At 39.4% G+C, this 19,100-nt stretch overlaps 1 protein-coding gene across 2 annotated transcripts in view; it reads left to right on the top strand.

The window, feature by feature from the left end:
- LOC308390896 (uncharacterized protein) overlaps positions 1-19,100 on the top strand; it is a 103,387-nt gene that overhangs the window by 44,400 nt on the left and 39,887 nt on the right. For both annotated transcript variants that reach the window (XM_080873238.1, XM_080873237.1), the window contains exons 6-10: positions 3,400-3,594; positions 4,560-4,640; positions 6,982-7,094; positions 7,550-7,608; positions 9,390-9,479. In XM_080873238.1, coding sequence (XP_080729364.1) covers positions 3,400-3,594; positions 4,560-4,640; positions 6,982-7,094; positions 7,550-7,608; positions 9,390-9,479 — 538 coding nt within the window. The remainder of the gene's footprint in view (positions 1-3,399; positions 3,595-4,559; positions 4,641-6,981; positions 7,095-7,549; positions 7,609-9,389; positions 9,480-19,100) is intronic.

Here is a 19,100-nt window from a genome sequence, read left to right as displayed (position 1 = left end):
TGGGTAGCAGACGCCTCTGAAAACGTCGAAGCACTTTTGCAAATATGGGATATCTTGATAAACCGAGCAGATATTTGATGTTTACACAACTACTTTCTCGCCTGAAAATATGTTAAAAGTTTATTTTGTGACCCAGAAAGATTAGTATGAGTAATTTTAAAACTTAGTAGCGGCCGCCATTGCTGGAAACTGGAGTTTGGCTGGGCCGCGCTATGAATTCTGGGATATGGTAGTAATTTGGACAGCCTTATAATCGCAGTATAATCGCAGCCTTTGCGGTTAGAAAATTGCACTTGATCATGTCGCGATATTATCGCAAATGCGATATATCGTTCAGCCCTAACGGCTGATCGCGGGATGGTTCAGAACTTTATGTCATTGTAAATTTCTGGCATGGAGGGCTATAAAGTTCCAGACATCCATTACCATCAGGCTTTGAACAGTCACGACTCCCAGATGTTATATCAGCACAGTGGAAACAAAAAACTCAGTTTTAACAGGAAGAAAGCTGAAGGCCCAGGGAGAGGCTTACTTATATGTGCCATAAAAAGTATTAGAACACTGCATCTTGTTTTAAAAACATCTATTCAACCGTTAGTGAACTTCATTCTTATTTAATTGTTTAAATAAATCTAAACTAAATGTTAATTAACTTTCAGTTAAAAAATACATATTTCTTTCCACTTTTGCTTCAGTTGCTCAATTGTTGGGTTCACATTTGCACTTTTTATCGGATGTTTATGGGTGTAGACATTCCTGAGGTTAAAACCTCGGTTGATGTTTTTGGTATTGATGAAAATATGTTGGTGCCTTGTGAAGAGACTGTTATATGAAAATGTGGTGTGGACTAAGGTATTATAGTTAACTAAATCTAGCTGTGAAAAAAAAACATTGTAGTTAACACAAATACAAAATAGACTTTTTAAAAATTAAAAATAGCTGCAATCAAATAAAGAAATATCCTTATTTGTTTGGTAAATTAGCTTTAAATTAGCTTTTTAAAAAATCGGTTTAGATTGTAATATCCATTTCTTGTAGGGATTTTGAGTTGTTGGGTTCACGTTTGGATTTTTATTTAAACTTTCCCATAAATTACTCGATGTTTTGTGGATACATGCACTTCAGACATCGTGGAGTCTGAAGTCTAGTGAGAGAGGACTTCACTCTTCCTCAGCTCTAGCACCACCAGCAGGTCATCACTTCTTTTACTATTTCAGCATCTTCTGGGACATTCATGGTCCCGGGTCGTGAATGCCCACGATTCCTGTTGATCCCCTGACCTTGTATCTAAAGCTAGCAGCAGGCTGACATGTTTTGGCTTTTAGTGGATTGTCTTAACAGCTGTTGAACTCATATTATTTAAGAGACCCCCCGACTTTTCCTCTAGCAGCCTGTACCAGCAGGCCACATCAGAGTATCTGTTTGAAGCATTGGTGCACAAATTTCTGCAGTTAACAGATGGAAAATTAAACAGTAAAAAAATCAGTTTTGCTGGGAGATGGTGGCCTAGTTTCTTTTTTTTCCAATAGGGTTAGATTCACTCTGTATTTTATCCAACACAGTGTCACAAATCTATTGATCATTCTTGTGATTTTTATGACCCCCGTCCCTGTCTGCCCTCATATGCACTGATTCTTGTCCACATTTAGAGGTCGGAGCAGAGCACATCAGAGATCCAAGTTTGAGTTATGACCACAGATGGGGTTACTTTTCAGCCACTACTTCACATTTTTCTACGGCGATGGGCTGATTCTGTTCATTTTCTCAACATCTATTGACTCCATTGCTGTAGAATTTACAAAACAACAAGAGATCTGGTGGACTGGTCATCACTGACCGCTCAAAGAAAACACAAATGGTATATTTTCCTCTATAAACCCATTTATTCTCTTTCCAGTACCAACAGTTACCAGCTACGCTCCTCTGAGCGGTTGCACTTTGAACATGAAATAATTTAAATATTTTATGTTGTATTTGTAGCATTTTTTAGACGTTTCAGCTTTTATGGCTCCTATCTTGGTTAGGTCTTTAATGTAAAAGAGATCTCAGTTGGACTTCCTGTTAAAATAGAGGTAATGATAAATAATAATAAAAGACACACTTTATTCCAGATTTGGGAAATTCTTTCTATTTTAAAAGTAATGAAATAATAAGGCATTCACTCCTCCCACTTGTAGTCATCCTTCCACTTTCATCTTGGATCACAATCTAGTAAAAATGCACACTTCTCCATTATCTTGTTTTTTTAAAACTCAAAATAAAAATATTTTCAAAATAAAGGCGCCCATCTGCCAAACTGCACTGTGTTTACTGCAAATTAGCATGCTAACACAAGGACCTCAGACTCAGTCTCAGTAAACATTTTACCGGCTGATCCTCTGTGTGCTTTGTGAAACCACAGTTTACCTTTGAACCCTTGTGGCTTTCTGTTTTTAATCCCTGTTTGCTCTGGTGTGATTTGCCTGACTCATGTACAGTATGAGAATGTGTGAATGAGCGAAGCGAAGCCTGTGGGTTTTCTTGGCTGGCTCCTCATGCCGAGAGATCCAAGTGAGAGCTCGCCTTATTCAGGAAGTGTTTTCGTTCTTTCTTTCTTTCTTTTTGGATTACATCTCTGGGCTGCTGGACTGTCTTTGTTTTCTCTGGCGTGACCAGAATGGCCACGCAGCTCTAGATGGCACAGACAAAAAACAAAAAAGCCAAAGTCATGTTGAGTTTTCGGCAAGTGAACTCAGAGACCTCATTCATCTTTAAGCAGAGGATGGAAAAGTAGTTCTCTTTTAGCTCAGTGTGACATAACATGCTTAAATTATTATCACAGGAATAATTCAGATGTAATAAGTTTCACACTTCTGAACTGGCTAATGCTTTGAAGGGGCTTAATTAGGATGTGATAACAAAAGTGGGAAAGCTGGCAAAAGAGGAGATTCTGAATGCAGTTAATAAACTACATAATCATACGGCATGCTGTGTTTGAATATAAAATTAAAGATCTGCATATGTTCTGATGTATGTGATGCTCAGCTTGTTTATTCGGTTGTTTCCAGCACATTCAGGATTCATCACGTGTCTTTACTCTTATTTTATTTCACATTTTTACATTTTTTTTGCTGCTTTTCCCCGATCAGGCTCGCTGTTTTCATCTCTCTTTTATCTGGTCTCGTTTTCTTTACTTACACAGGAAACATTAATATCATTAAATTATTGATAAACTGGATTTATGGGGTTTATTATATCAGCGTCATTCTTTGTTCCCCCTTTTATCCTTTTTTGCACTGTCCCTTTGAATTATTCACCATTTCTGTTAACCATAATGTTCTTTATTTCCTTCTCAGCACCTGATTTTAATAACTCTTTCCACTTTGTCTTACACCACCACCTTCCCATCTTACCCCTTAGCAGGGAGAAGGCCCGTCTAGCGACCGACTCCGAGCTGGACCAGGACCTCAGCGACAGGCTGGGCCTGGGCAGCAGTGACACCCTGACCAACGGCAGCCATCGTGCCGATGTGGCAGCGGCCAAACGCCTGGCCAAACGTCTCTTCAACTTGGACGGCTTCAGGAAGTCGGATGTAGCGCGTCACCTCAGCAAGAAGTAAGCTGCTGCATTCAGCCACAAGGCTCTATCAGCCTTCACCTGCAGCACTTTGGATCAACTAAAAGGCTTCTTATGGAGCTCTTAGTACAAACTAATAATAATGATGATGATGTTTAATTACAGTAGTCCAGCCAAGAAGTAATAAGTGCATAAACTAGTTTTTCAGCATCATTCTAAGACAGGATGTGTCTAATTTTAGTGATCCTGAGATGGAAGAAGGCATACATACCCTGGTCAAACATGATTGGAGGCCAAGGTTGGGCTGCAAGGCAATCAAACTAATCCATTGTAGTTTAATTAAGATAGTTCAATGCAATGCACCAAGCATTTATGTTATATTCATATGCATCATGAATTATTAATAATAATTCAACAAAATCAACTTCTACAGTATTACTACTGCCACTAAAAAATCAAAAATAACAATAAGAGGTTACTGCGTGTCATCATACTGTAAGATGAATGTAAAAATCTCCTTCCTGCAGCATCTTATTTTTATTTAATGAAAGCCATTAAACTGTGACCCATGTAAATTCAGTTTCCTGCACATTTATTACTCTGCTCCCCTTTAAAAAGCGCCGTGTTACAGCAGATCTGCATTCCTCCGCTGCTCGATCAGCCCGTCAGTCTGTCAGCTGCTTTGCTCGTGCTGATGAGAAAGAATTTGGGATTAAAGGGTTTTCTCGTCTTCTGACAGCTGCACCCTGGGAATCTCCTCCCTTTTTCTTCTCTGTGTTTCTGGCCTCCGGTCTGCATCTCAATCTGACTGTGCCAGTGCACGCCGACTGACTGACAGCCCAAACTGAGCCCATTCACCGAGCTGAGAAAGCTGCCATCCGAGTGTTTGACTGACACTCTGAGTTTTAATGATCGCTGTAGTTTCTTTGCATCTTCCCGCGGTTATTTTCTCTCCTAATAAACCTGCGTATAATTCTACTGTGTCTCTGTTTGCTTATTTGCAGCAATGACTTCAGTCGCATGGTTGCAGAAGAGTATTTGAGTTTCTTCAATTTCACAGGCCTCACTCTGGACCAGGCGCTGCGGTAAGAAATCACAGTTAAACCAGTTTTTACTTTGACAGAGACGCCTGATGTTAGATTACTGAAAAATGGCCAAGAGTTCCCCTAAAATCAACAAAGCATTTGATTATTGGTGTAAACCTCTTCTCTCTCTGTGATGCTGATCCCAGTTAGAGAGAAAAACGCACATTTGATGTCTTTGTTTTCTTTTGTGGTTGCCCTCCTCTGGTAAACACTGCTCTCTAGAGGCCAGCTGTGAAATTGCAGTGAAAGACTATTGACAGCATAAACATGCACGCTGTTAAAGAGGTTTATGTTTGTTATCTTTATTTATTAGATTTATTCATTCTGGGCATAAACTGAAAAACAACCAATACTGTGAGGTTTTTTGTTGTTTTTGTTTCTTTATGAACTTTGCTCAAGAAAAAGTAATAATCTACAGGATTTAAAATCAGTGTAACATTTTTACTGTGTAAAAATGTTCCATTCAAGAAAAAAGTCAAACAGATTACTCTCTGTACAAACTCCTTGTACATTACATATACAAAAGCTGGGACTTTAACATTTAAGCTTCTAATCTTTCAACACCCCTGTTTTAAGGAAGTTCAATGTTTTACATAGTGTTGCTTTAATTAATCTGCATAATAATAATTGGCATAAGAAATGTGGCAAACTGAGAAGTCTTAACAACAGAGAAGCCACACAGAGATTGAGCCTGTTGTTCTACTCCAAACAGATAGGGGGAGCTCTTTATTGAACTTACTGAAGCTATACTACACTGTGCTTCAGAGGGTCGCCTGAGCTCACTCATGGTACTACATTCTTTCCATCAACAATAACTGTCGCTGAATTTATTCTGCAGCATCAACAAGAACAGTTAGAGTCATGTAACCATAAACAATAAACATCTTAAACAGCCACACATATCCCCAAGGCATGATGGGAGATAACTAGCTGCTCCCAACACGGCACAATAATAACAATTTATGTGCCAGAAATGACTCATTCATTTAACCTATCTGGATTGCCTGAAATATTAAGGCAATGTTTGATTCAAGACAAACAAAAGCATATTAAATATGTCAGACCTGCAATAAAACATCATTTCCAGGCTCAGGGACTAATATCTTAATTGAAACATTAAAAGCAAGAACATCCTGGTGTTAAATCTCTTGGAAATATTATGAACATATGAAAGTATGTATGGTATTTTTTAAACTTAAAAAAGACATTAGGATTATTTTAAGTCAGTTTTTAAATTGTCACATGACTTTGTACTTTGTATTTAAGTAAATGTAAGAGGATTTTACACTAAGATTTCAAAAATGTAATTAAAGAACATTTTTCTGTTTCTTGAGTGAGAGTGTGGCGTCATTGTATGTTTGGCTTTCAGGATACAAACACAAAGACAGGCTGCGTAAGAAAAAGCCTTTGATTACAGATTATCCAAAGTTCACTGAAGAGTCTGCAGGCAAAACTTGAACCAAATCCAACAGACACGATACCAGCACAGGTTAACAGACATTACAACTAAATGAAGACAACTCTATGATACACACACACACACACACACACACACACACAGGGTAATCTGGTAAGTGAACACAGCTGGGAAAAACTGTGGCACAGGCGAAGGTCATCAAATGACAAACAGGAAGTAAAACTACAGTAAAGGCACAGCAGACACACACTATCAAATTAAAACAGGAAGTACGTAATAAACATTCAGAAACATGAAGTAAGAGAAAATAAACTCACCAATCATTTTCAATCAGAGAAAATGAATTAAAATGTTCAAAAGGACAAAATCTACTTCAGAAGCATGTGACTCAGTCATTCCAGCATTTTCATGTGTTAATATATTTTGGTGATGTGGTGGAACATGAAAATGATGAATTTCAGGAACATAAAGCGTCCGATTTAAAAACAAAAGAAAAAAGAATTTGATTATTTAATTTCAACACTTCTAATAAAGGACAACAAAAGTCTAAAATTAGACTCCAAAAATACATGAGATGACTACGGTTTAAAAGAAAATACTTAAAATATAAAAAATCCAATTATATTTAATCTTATTTTACTTCATGCTTGAATTAGTACCTTCAGTTGCTGAAAACAATGATGAAGCTTTAAATGACTTTGTTTTTCCCTGCAATGTTGTTTTTTTCATGGAAACACTAAAGCTAGAAGTACAACTATCGTGTTTAAAAAAAAAAAAAAAAAAAAGAGTCTAATAAATTTAATAGTAATGTAACACTACATCTGTTATTTTACTGCACTTTAATGGTAAAACAGTTTAAAACGGGTCATCTGTAACCATTTTGGTGTTTAGCAACCATCTGCTGACTTTGTGTTTGTGCTGCAGGACTTTCCTCAGGCAGTTTGCGCTGATGGGGGAGACGCAGGAGAGGGAGAGGGTGCTGTCACACTTTTCCAGGCGTTACTTGGACTGCAACCCAAAAGTGATACCATCAGAAGGTGAATGCTGGTATAAATTTATTTATGTATATATGTGTCTATGGGTTGTTGTTTGTTTTTGCTTCCTATAGATTTAAATAGTCGCAGCATAAATAAATGAGAAGAAATCAGTAGATCAATAGCATAATGGGTCCTTTTAAGGTAATTTAGCAGGTGTAATAACCAAGTAAGATCATTTCATTTCTCACAGCAGCTGGTAAATTAATATGCATTTATTCAGTTAATGATTACTACATAAACAGGACTAACTGTAGTACCTGTGGTGTTTGTTTTGTGTAATGACTGCAGTGGCAGGCTAGTAAAAATTAACAGCATATATGAAAGCAGTATTGTTCGCCTTAAAACCACATTAGAAGGATGCACTTGTATTTATGCAAGTTCCCAGTAAAACTAGTTTCATAATCGCAGATGAGTCATTTTGCAGAGAAAGCTAACGCAGTGTTTCCACGTTTTAGATGCAGTTCACACTCTCACCTGTGCCCTGATGCTGCTTAACACTGATCTGCATGGTCAGGTAGGTATAATGCTCGAGTGTGTTTCAGTGAAGCTGGAAGTGTGCAGCAAGTGTGTAGGTGCTCACATGATAAACAAAGAAAGAGAGCTGTTTAAGAGCTGCGTTCTCCTCAGAGGCCCTTTGGATTAGCTGTGCGGAGTTTGTTTTTTTTTAGTATAAGACTCGGTTTGATCACCATCTCATCTGGGTCTGCAGGTCTGCCTGCTGAGCTCCTTTCTCCATCATTAATCTGCTGCTTTTATAATCAGAGCCTTCCTTTGGAAATCTGGGCCATTGGTGGCTCTTCTGTGTGATAGTGCAGCTCAGTGGATGAATGATTAATTAAAGTGGCTGCGAGGTGACAGGATCGGGGAGCGGCTCTTCCATGGAAGAGCACATCAGGAAAGTCTCTACATATTTTAACAAATTTAACTGTTAACTCTTTTGCGACTCTACCTGTTAATATTGGCGGTTCTTTTCTATAAATACCCTCTAATAGTGATTATAATTGGATTTGGTTTTGATTGGCAGGTCGGGTGCACAAGTTTTAATTTATTTTGGATTTTTCCAAATCAACATAGAGTCAGAAGTACACACTCACTTAAATCTTTGAATAAATGATGATGACGGTTCTATAAATGTCTTTTAACCTGGCAAGCCCAAGGCCTGTTAACTTCTCATTAGTGATCATGATTGACTACAACTGGTAGTTTCTTTTTACTGGAATAAAAAGGATTTGTTTGAGAGCACTCACTGGATCGACCAACACTCAAAAGAATGGGAAAGTCCAGAGAACTAATAAGGAGAACCACAGAGTTGGGAAGGTCTCTGGGAGATGTTCCCAAATGTCTGCAGATTCCAAGAGCATCAATTCACATTATTGTTTCTAAGTACAGGTTATTAGGACGCGTCACCACTTTGCTGAGTTCAGTAACCACCAAGGCTTAATCACTGTCCACAGTAAAGCCAGTTTTACATCCCCATGGACTGTGAAGTGATGTAAAACTTCAACACCTTCAAGTGACTGGAATTTACATCTTCCCACATGGACAAGCCAGATGCCTTCTGGAGAAAAGCTTTATCATCAGACAAGACAAAGATTGTGGACCTTGAACGTAGTGAAAACCTGTGGATTATGATTAAAAGCTAGTTTTGTGTGACACCCTGACCAACCAACCAAATTAAACAAACTCTACCATGTCTGCCAAGAAGAGTGGACACATATCCAGCCAGTATTATGCCTGAGGCTCATTGGTGGCTACCACGAGCATGTGGCCAAAAAATTAGGGGACATCTAACTAAATATTAGTGGGGATGTATGTATATATTTGAGCCTGTATGGGTTAGAGAAATTACAAAATAAGTTTATACTTGTGCATCTTGTTTTTTTTAAACTCATTAAACATGTATAATGTACAACCATTTCACCCTGAGCGAAAGAAACAAAAGAAATTATTTAAACCCGAGAATGAGCGGATGTAAGACTCTGGCCACGACTATAAATACGGTCTATTCACTGAACTGTCAGAGAGACTTTGCCTGAAAAGTATCTAAAAAGTAACCATTTAAATGAGAAGCTATCTCATCAAACACTAACTCAGCAGCGTTAATAATTTTGACACCTGACCAGTGATTTAATGCTTTTTGCATTGACAGCTTCTCCATAACTTTTCATAGTCAGAGGGACACTTACAATAAAAATTGACATTAATTAAGTTGAAGGCACTTTGTGTGAAATAAAGAGGTAAGGAATGTGTGTTAGCATGAAATAATAAATATTAAATGTCTATTGTTTTTTCCAGAACATTGGCAAGAGGATGTCATGCACACAATTCATTGGCAACCTGGAAGGACTGAACGATGGCCAGGATTTTCCCAAAGAACTGCTCAAAGTAAGCCAGTCTGAAATAGCACAAACGCACATGCTGTCATACGCAAACACACATCCCACATGAAAGTGAGCGGGCTGCCTCTGCCAGCGCTGTATTGTCCCTCAAATACTGCGCGACTGAGCCTGGCTGTCTGGCTCGCGCTTGTTGCCAGCTGGCATTCACCTCATCTCCAGGGGCATCCAATCAGAAGGCAACCCCAGGCCCGCCACTTCCCGGTATGCTCCGGCTTGGAACCTTGGGGCTTGACAACTAATTGTTTCGTGGTCTGGAGACGAAGAGAGTGACACACAGCCGACCTCGAGGCATCTGTGTGTGTGTGTGACTACAGCAGCATTAGATTAGCCTGTTAGCTTAACCAAGTTGAGCTCGGCCTGTCAGACAGAGGCCTGCAGGCCACATGACAGGGGGAAATAATCCAATCAGAGCTGGTTGCTTGTCCAATGGTGCTCATAATGATGATGCTGTTGATATAGTTTTGTCTGCAGAGCGGTCCATCAGCATGCCACGGGGCCCCTTAGTGCGAGTCAACAAGTTGCATTGCAGTATTAATAATGTATGAGGGAGCAAGTCCTTCTGCTGAACTGGCGGGAACCCTGAAATGAAAAGCCGAGCCTGTTATTAAGGGCAGATAGTATCCACGCTGAGGGCTTGTGACTGCAACAAAACCAGTCATGCATTATCTCTTTTATTTATGCTTGTGGAAATCCAGGAACTGTCTTTTTAATCATGCATTCCACTTTCCACAGCTTCTTTTATTCTCTTTCTCTCTCAATGAGACTTTTTTTTTACCCTGAAGCCTCTGCCTCCCATCCTCTGACTCTCTAAATGTTCTGCCTGCCCGCTCACTGCCCTGCTCCTTATCTCAGCTCCGTTTAGCTCCCGTGCAGTTTAATCTCTGCCTCTAGACTGAGTCTCACTGCCACCTTTATCTGCTCGCTTTCACCTCCATCCTGTTCTGCTCTGTTTTCTTGCCTCCCCTCTCCTGACCGGTCATCTCTGCATTTGTTCTCTTCTGGTTTATGTCATTGTTACCTATAATTTTACCATTTCAAATTCCAACTCAACAACTATCATTCTCTGTAACCATAAAAAGATGCAGGTTAGGGTTAAGAGATATTTCACCGTGCTTCTTCTTTGCAAAGTGTATTGCAAACTAATTCAGTAGTTTGCCTTGATCAGACCAAGCATTTATATCTGCTGAAGTTAATGAAATCTAGAACTAAAATTCAAAGCTGCTCTTTTAGCTTATATTTCTTTTTGCACCAAACCCCATTCCCTCAAGAGACTTTACTTTTTACATTATACATGCTTCCCTTAAATAGTATCATTAGAAGGCAAAGCATACATTTCCACTGCTATGCAGATGACACCCAACTTTATCTGAGAGTGAAGCCAGATGATATAAATCAACTAGTAATAACTTTATAAAGACTTAAAACCTGGATGACGTCTAATTTCCTGCTTCTAAATTGAGATATAACTGAGGTTATTGTACTCGGCCTTAAAAACTTAGAAATATGGAGTCTAAACAAATATTTATCTGGATGGCATTACTTTGGCCTAAGGTAACACTGTGGGGAATCTTGGAGTTATTCTATGTCCCTAAATCCACATATTAAACAAACATGTAGGACTGCTTTCTTGCACTTGCACAATATCTCTAAAGGTCCTGTCTCAGTGTGATGTTGGAAAAGTATGTGCATTTATTACTTCCAGGCTGGACTACTGTAATTGATTATTATCAGGATGTCCTAAAAACTCCCTGAAAAGCCTTCAGTTAAAATGCTGCAGAAAAGTCCTGACAGGGACTAGAAAGAGAGAGCAGATTTCTCCTATACTGGCTTCCCTTCATTGGCTCCCTGTTAAATCCAGAAGTGAATTTATAATCCTGCTCCTCACATACAAGGTCTTGAAAAATCAGGCCCCATTTTATCTTAATGATCTATAGCACCATATGACTCCATTAGAGCACTTCACTCTCAGACCGCAGGCTTACTTGTGGTATTTAACAGTAGAATGGGAGGCAGAGCCTTCAGCTTTCAGGCCCCTCTTCTGTGGCTCCCAGTTTGGATTCAGCACAGACACTATCTCTACTTTTAGGATTAGGCTTCAAACTTTCCTTTTTGATAAAGCTTATAGTTAGGGCTGGATCAGGTGACCCCGAATCCTCCCTTAGTTATGCTGCAAGAGGCCTAGCCTGCTGGCGACTTCCCATGATGATGATAAAATATATGTATAAAATGTACAAAAAGCTCAACAGGAGGAGGTGTAATCGCTTTCTGTCCTCAAAAATAATCAATAATATTCAGCCAATCAGCTTCCTCCACAGTATTTTGAATCTAGCAGCTTTACATAATTCACACTTCAAACTAATCCTTCTTTTTCTTACACTGGGACATCTTTGCTCCTTTTCCTCGTCCCACTGACCAAACGTTCCTCTGGTTGGCCACTGCTCTTAAATTGTTTATTTGAACATCAGGTGGGTGAGCCGTAGATGACCATTATGGGGGTTACCCCTCTCAATGACATCATACAAATCCAAGATTAGAAAAGCCAGTCTGAAACAGAGTTATTAGAGCCGTCTGAAGTCTGTGCTTTTGGCTCACAGGGACTACTGGTGCATAGGCTGACCTCATGAATTAAAAATGTAGCCATGTTTAATAAGAGCATTCACCACAGTACACTGTGTATCACGTAAAATAAGAAACACCATTGGAGGTCTTAATTTTGGTGCCACCGATTTTTTTTTAGTCAGTGCATCTCTTACTAAATAAACACTGTAACTCGTTCAGGTTTTGCTCACAAACAGTTACTGTATCTGTTCCCGGTAGCCTCTCATTCCTTTCTTGTTTTTTCCTGTCCTCCCTTTTTCTCTGTTATCGCACCATCATTTCCTGGTACAAAATGACCTTCCCTCTCCCTCCCCACCACCATCTCTGTGTTCCTCATTTCCTCCGTTTATTTTCTTATTTTCCCATTTCCCCATTTGTGCCTGGTGCTCGTGTTTGTATTTGCTGTAAATACATTAGAACACAGCTGGAGATACCCCTCATTCAGTTTAATTTTCAGCATGCACACGTGCTGTATTCCATTTGGTGTTCTAGGGTCAGAGCTTGTTTCTATTTTTCCACAGTTTTTTATTTTCCTGGCATCTTTTTCTCCTTTTGAGCCCACCTTTCCTTGCTGTATCTTCAGGTTTAACTGGTTTTTCCATAAAATTGTTTGTTAGTTTTGTTTCTTAGCATTTAATAGCAAAAAATCTGTTACTGTGTGTTGCACCGGGTCAATTTATGGATGCACCTTTCTAACCAGGCTTGCTTACTTTTGCTGATAACTTATCACTCCACCCTCTCATCTGAAGGTTAAAGTGGAATTTGGCAGGTGGGGAAGCCAGTAGATGGGATGTAGCAGTGCAGTGCGGAGGAAAAATTACTTAGAAATAAGTCACAATCATTTGTATAGTGAGCTGCAGTATATATAGTATTCTGTGTGTATAGGTTGTGACCAGAGATTTGCTGCTCTTTGTGGATTTAGCCAATAGAATTCAGGAATATTTAAGCAGATTTTGTGCAAGCTACTGTGGCTAAATTTCAACCTCAAGTCAATATAAAGCTGGTATCAAAAGTAGAACTTGGTAAGTCATTGTAATCCACGCTGCCTTAATTTTAATCTCATGTCTAATTTTACTCTCACTTCTTTTCTGTAGGGCTAGCTGCATGCTGAAGTACCCCAACCACAAGTTTATAGGCATCTGCACCATGAAAACTCACAGGGATAAGAAGGAAAAAGCTGTGAGCAAAAATGTACAGGGGCCAGACCTTTAACCATTTCTTGTCAAAAAATGGTCAGCTGTAGAAAACTAACACGGCTAAAGATGCAGAGTGCCAAAAAATGTAGGTGATAAATTACAAATTGCATAAATATGTTTAAAACTTTTAGATGTTACTGAGTTCTGAAATTCAGCAAGAATGAATCCTATAGTCATTAATATACTTTGTGCATATTATATGCAAATCTCATCCTGATTCCACAGTACTTTGTGCAGTGAATATGGAAGTACCTAGCTGCTAGCTACCACAGCTGTTGGATCTTAAACTACAACTTAAAGCAACCTTTGCACAGATATTTTGTCATTTGTCACATTGTGTCTCTTTATCATCATTTAAACAGCTTTCCAATAAGAAATACTGTCACCTCACAGAGATCAATATTCTTTTTTTAGCACAAAGAGCTGAATTTTGTACCTTTAATTACTTTTAGGCAGTGGCATACACATTTTAGATATGTTGGGAAATATAAGCAAAAAGAGAGCCTTCATAAAGAGCAGTACAGTGTGACTCTTTAAAATGGTGCCATATGTCGCAGCTTTACTCCGAGGGGCAGAAACACTGACGTGGCACTGAGCCACTTTAGCCCTGTGGCTGAAACAGAAATCAGCTGCCTGGTGGACTGGAAAATAATGAGTGAGGCTTTGCATCCCCCTGACACCTCTTTCCACCTCTCTCCCTCAGGTAGACTACACTCCCTCTTTCATCGTCAATTAACTCATTTCTTCCTCTATTTTCTTTCTTTGTCTTGTTTTGTGGCTCTGCCTTCCCCAGTAACTGTCGCAGATTCTCCCTCTCTCTCTCAATTACTCCTCTCGACCCTCCCTCGCTTTCTCTCGTTTGATTAAACCCTATGATATGTTTCCTCATTACCACCACAATAGAGGAGCAGAATAGAGCAATCTCCTGAAGTGAGTGTGCGAAGCCTCAGCTCCACTGCCCGCCCTTACACTTTCCAGCACACCAATAACTCCCCGAAAGCCTTTTTATGTCAAGATATTTTATTTTTATTGCATTTCAACAGTAATAATGACACAGAAAGAGGCGAGATAAAGAAGGAGATTACGTGAAACAAAGGCATTAACCAGGTATAAAATCAGGGGGTGGTGTTCCCAAACTGCAGTGACTATCAGTGGCACGAGTAAAGCTCCCAGACAAATGTAATGCAAGGTTTTAATGAACATATAAATATCTATTCCTGCATTAAATAAGCTGCTTACTTTGGTTGATTTCAGTGCTTTTACAGCATTTAAAAGTATAATGGAAACATGAGCCAATCCTTTTGAATGTTAAAAGGCTTCAGGCAAATATCACATCGTTAGGTTGGGGTTTTTTTTAGCATTTACTGTATTTTTTTATTATTATTATTGTTTTGATTGGTTGAGGCCTTAAGCAGAGCAGCAGTAATTCACGTATTGGTTTGCAGGCCGTATGTCTGTGCAATCTGATAGAGTAAAAGAGTAAAAGGCTGAGTTAAATGTTTGGTCGATACGATCTCTGGTAATATGTTGATGCGCACACGTTATTAGATCCAACATGTGACACGGTGGATGAATGCATTCAGCTTCAGCACACGCTTCTATTGCAGAGCTGGTGCTCATTTGTCTCAATCATTGTGGTCTTGTTCTGGGATTCGTAATGAGCCCATAAACTATCTAAATGTAGTCCAGAGGATATTTCCTCGCCGAGTTGCCCGCGCTGTGCTATCAGTCAGCGGGCATGTGACAGCTTGACAGGGTGCTCGCAGCTCGAGCACAGAGGCCGGTCAATTTAGTCAGCAGTGTTACGAATAAATTTTTTATCACATGTAGTTGCAGGAAAAACTTGGACATTCTGTATAATATTATTATATTATATGTAACATATCATATATATTTCATATACATTAAATATATCATATATATTTATTCTTTTGCATAAATAATAAAACATAAAAATAAAACATATTATACTTTTCCCTAAATTAACTGATATCGTTCTCTGTGGGGGGGAAATGACAAACTGCAGGATTAACAGTAAATTTAAAGTGAAAGTAGAATGAGGTGTTTCTGATCAGTGAGATAACGATCCGGTGTTGTTTGAGGATGGGAATAATGGTGTGAGTCAAGTCGATTGGTGAGGAAAAAGAGAGTTTAGAGTTCACCAGGCAACAGTTAGACTGACTGTACAATTGAAGGGAATTCCACGGAAAGGGTCGACCAACAAAGGTTTTCACAAGAGCAAGGTCAGAGTCCGCGAAGGTCACAAAGGAGCTCGGCGCAGCTTCCAAAGAAAGGCTTCAATGTAAATGGAAGTCAATTTATTGTTGAACAAACTGATTGGCCAGCTTCAGGCTTCATTCGGGTCAATGATGGTTTTTTCCGCCAATCAATTCACCGTGAAGCAAACTGGCTGACACCTATAATAAGTGCTTTCCCCTTAAAATACCAATAAACATCATAAAGTTGGCTGTTCATAGCTCCATTTAAATTTACTAATAAATTGTGCTACATATTTAAAGATGAACCTAGCAGTTACATTTTTGTAGGCCAGTAAAAGTCTGATGTACTTGTTTGCGAGTCCAGTGGGGAGTCCACCATCAGCAGCAGCTATGGAGCGCATGGCAGGGCTGCAACGAGAAACCACTGCTCTCCAAAACAACACAGCAGCCAGTGTGTAATTAGGTAAAGTTCATATATAGACTTTTTTTAACAGATAAGACCAAAACAGAACTTTTTAGGATAAATGAGCAGCATTTTGTTTAATAGCCTGTCTCCTCTGTGAACATGGTAATTAAAGGGATGATTTCTGATTTTTTTAATCATTGATTGATGAATTCATTCTGAATTATGCATACATATTTTAAAGGAAATATCAGAAATGTTTTTGTTAAAACCGAAATAAAACCTGAAAAGAACAGTTGTCAAATCAAAAAGATGCTTTACCAACGAACGGTCAGAAAGAAGAACGAAGGTGATGTTTGGGAACGGTCAAATCAATCGGACTTCAGTTGAGCTAAAATGTTGCAAAATGACTTGCAGTAAACATTTTTGAGGAAACACACCAACAGGCCGGAGTTTCTTGTGTTTTGAGCTGTGAAATAGGCTAAAATAGGAGAGCAAAACATTTTCCCTGTGAAGGGATCCTCCTGGAAAACACCTGTTTCTTTCTGTTAAAGCCAACAGGGTTGATGCTAAGCTAACCAGCTATTGCCTGTAGTCTCATTAATGACCAACAGCAAATAACAAATCATTGCTTTACCTAAAAATTGAACTATATATTTTGGCTCCTTCGTATTGGTATAATTTGTTCACATTTACACCTAATTAATTTACTCGTTTTGATCAGGGGAGACAAGATTAAACACGAGTATATGAGATTATATATATCACAACTCATGCTGAGGCAAGGCTAAGGTGGTTTGGATGTGTGCAGAGAGCTATAGTGGATGTATTGGACAAAGGAGGAAAACAGTGAAGGAGGACTGATGTGACGGAGGAGGATGCTAGGAATAGGGTGAGATGGAGACAGATGATCCGCTGCAGAGTCGCCTTAAGGGAACAGCTGAAAGAAGAAGAAGACTCATCTCTGTTGAATCTTTTGCCTTTGTTGTTGTTTTTGCAGTTCTGCAGTATTTGGACTACTTGTGCTCGTGACTGATAAGTGGTTTGTATTTGGCCCATTAACACAAAAAGAAATGATTAAGACTTGTGCTCTGAGTGCCACAGTGAGAACTCCATGTTCCCTCTATACTAGCCTGCATGGAAGCATAGCGGCTCTGTAGCTACTGTAGCTCCCTGCAGATTTTGAAGCTCTGGCTACTGGCCCAAGCTTGTGCTTCAGAGGAAGCTTTCTTCCTTTATTGTGAGGCTCAGAGATACATAGGTTTGCACTCCCTCTAAGTCTCTCTCTCTTCTCAACACTGCTCAGGGCGCAAAGCTTGAAGTGGGAGCTAATGATGCACTGAAGTAGGTTACCAGCCCGCAGATACAGTGGCTTACAAATTCTGCTGAAATGAAAATGTTGTAGAGCTCAATCATGCAGCGAGCCACGCTCTTCAAACAGTAATTAGGTACACTGATGTTATCGATTGCATGGAAGCATCGATTGCGGGGAGGAAAGATGGATGGTTTATTTGTTTTTGTAAATGAGGGAGAAGAAATCTTTCTCACATGTCCCCGCTGTCGGTCTGGCTCATGGATAAATGTGTCTGAAATCTGCACAGGAGCGCCGTAGTGCCGGCGCTCGGCGGCTGAGCCAGCCTGGCGAAGACAAACAAGTCCTTTCTGAGGACAGATGCTGCTGTTTGCATGTGCGACTACACGTCTGGACAGGGTGCACGGGGAGAAAACAGCAGTTTTGAAATTGCAACACATGTGATTTTGTAAAAGCTGTCAAGAATTTCAAACCTGTGTAACTTTGGAGCAGGTTGTCCTCTTCTATTTTTAACTACACACCCTTCAAGGATGAGCAACCCCTAACGCTTGCCCTCTTATTTTCCACATACTCCCTGCATGTTTATTAGATTTCAGTCGGACTCAGAGGATTCATTATGGCAGCAGGATACAGTTAGAATCTGGCATCTCCAACCTCATCACTTCCTGCAAATATGGCACACATAGCTGATGGAGAAGGATGAGTAAATATCTACTCTGAGTGATGGACAGTATGAAAAATAGATGCAGCTTTCAGGTCTGAAAGTATCTCAAACCTGCATTATTTCTAATGACCAGCAGGGGGCGACTGCTCAGGCTGCAAAAGGATTCGCAGGTTTATAAAAGTCTATCATTATAGATGGATTTCATGGGCTAAATTGCCCGTTTCTGATTATACTGAATAAAACATTAAGTTTATTTTGTAAATTTTGATCACAATTAGTGTCAGAAACCCAATTAGCTGGAGAGTTATCCAAGCGGTAAGCATGAAACCGTAGCTCATCATCTGCGGTTTCAGGGAAAAGCCTGAAGCTTCCACACAGGACTACACAAACCAGCTGATGGCGTCACGGTGGCTACATCCATCTTTTATATGGTCTATGGATGACATGTCAGAGAGAGAGACCGACAAATGTTGGAGGGTGTGTTCGGCACACTTTGGTCTTTGCTCTGTGTGTAATACGAGGAAAAGCTCGAGTTATCTGCCTGAATCAGCTCACAGGCTTTGTTCCATTCATGTTGCATTACTCTAAAAGAACAACTACATTGTTTATAGATAGATAAATAGGCTAAATCATTATATATGAATACAGAAGTTATTTTCTCTAGGCTGGAAGTGACGAGTCCCTGGAGTGTCTTTGTCTCCCTTGTGTGCAGAGCTATGCATGTGCAGCCTCCCTCTTCTGTCTGTGCAAAAACATTTAATGTTTAGTCCTCCAGAGTTGGGCAATTTTAGATATAGGGTTATATGCATAAGGGTTCATGTTGCAGTTATTCATGTTTAATTTGTGTAGGCTGTAAAGGTGTCTGCATTTTTTTTTTTTTTTTTTTTTTTTTAAGCAAATCGCAAAGTAAGTTGAAATCTCTGTCAAAGGTGGTTTCCAGTCCAGTCCATTGCTCTGGCACTGACGCTGGTCCCAGAGCGCTCTTCATTCAGTTTCTATCATCTTATGTCTTTGCTTTCTTTTTATCTCCTGGCAACAGGACACTGTTTGCTGTTTTAACTACCTGGATAAAGTTACTTATAGCAAACAGGAGGGGAAAAAAGCTTTTGGTGAATTTGCTTCTCTTTGTTACATCATCGAGTCTTTATTTTCAGAGGAATTTATACTCAGAGGCAGAAAGAATTGTCCAGTTGTGGAAACAACAGTTAGCTCATA

Source organism: Rhamphochromis sp. 'chilingali', assembly GCF_963969265.1.
Source record: "Rhamphochromis sp. 'chilingali' genome assembly, chromosome: 22".
In the NCBI taxonomy this organism is placed as follows: Eukaryota; Metazoa; Chordata; class Actinopteri; order Cichliformes; family Cichlidae; genus Rhamphochromis; species Rhamphochromis sp. 'chilingali'.
Note: the sequence above shows the minus strand (reverse complement) of the source record. Positions and strands in the feature narration are given on the sequence as shown.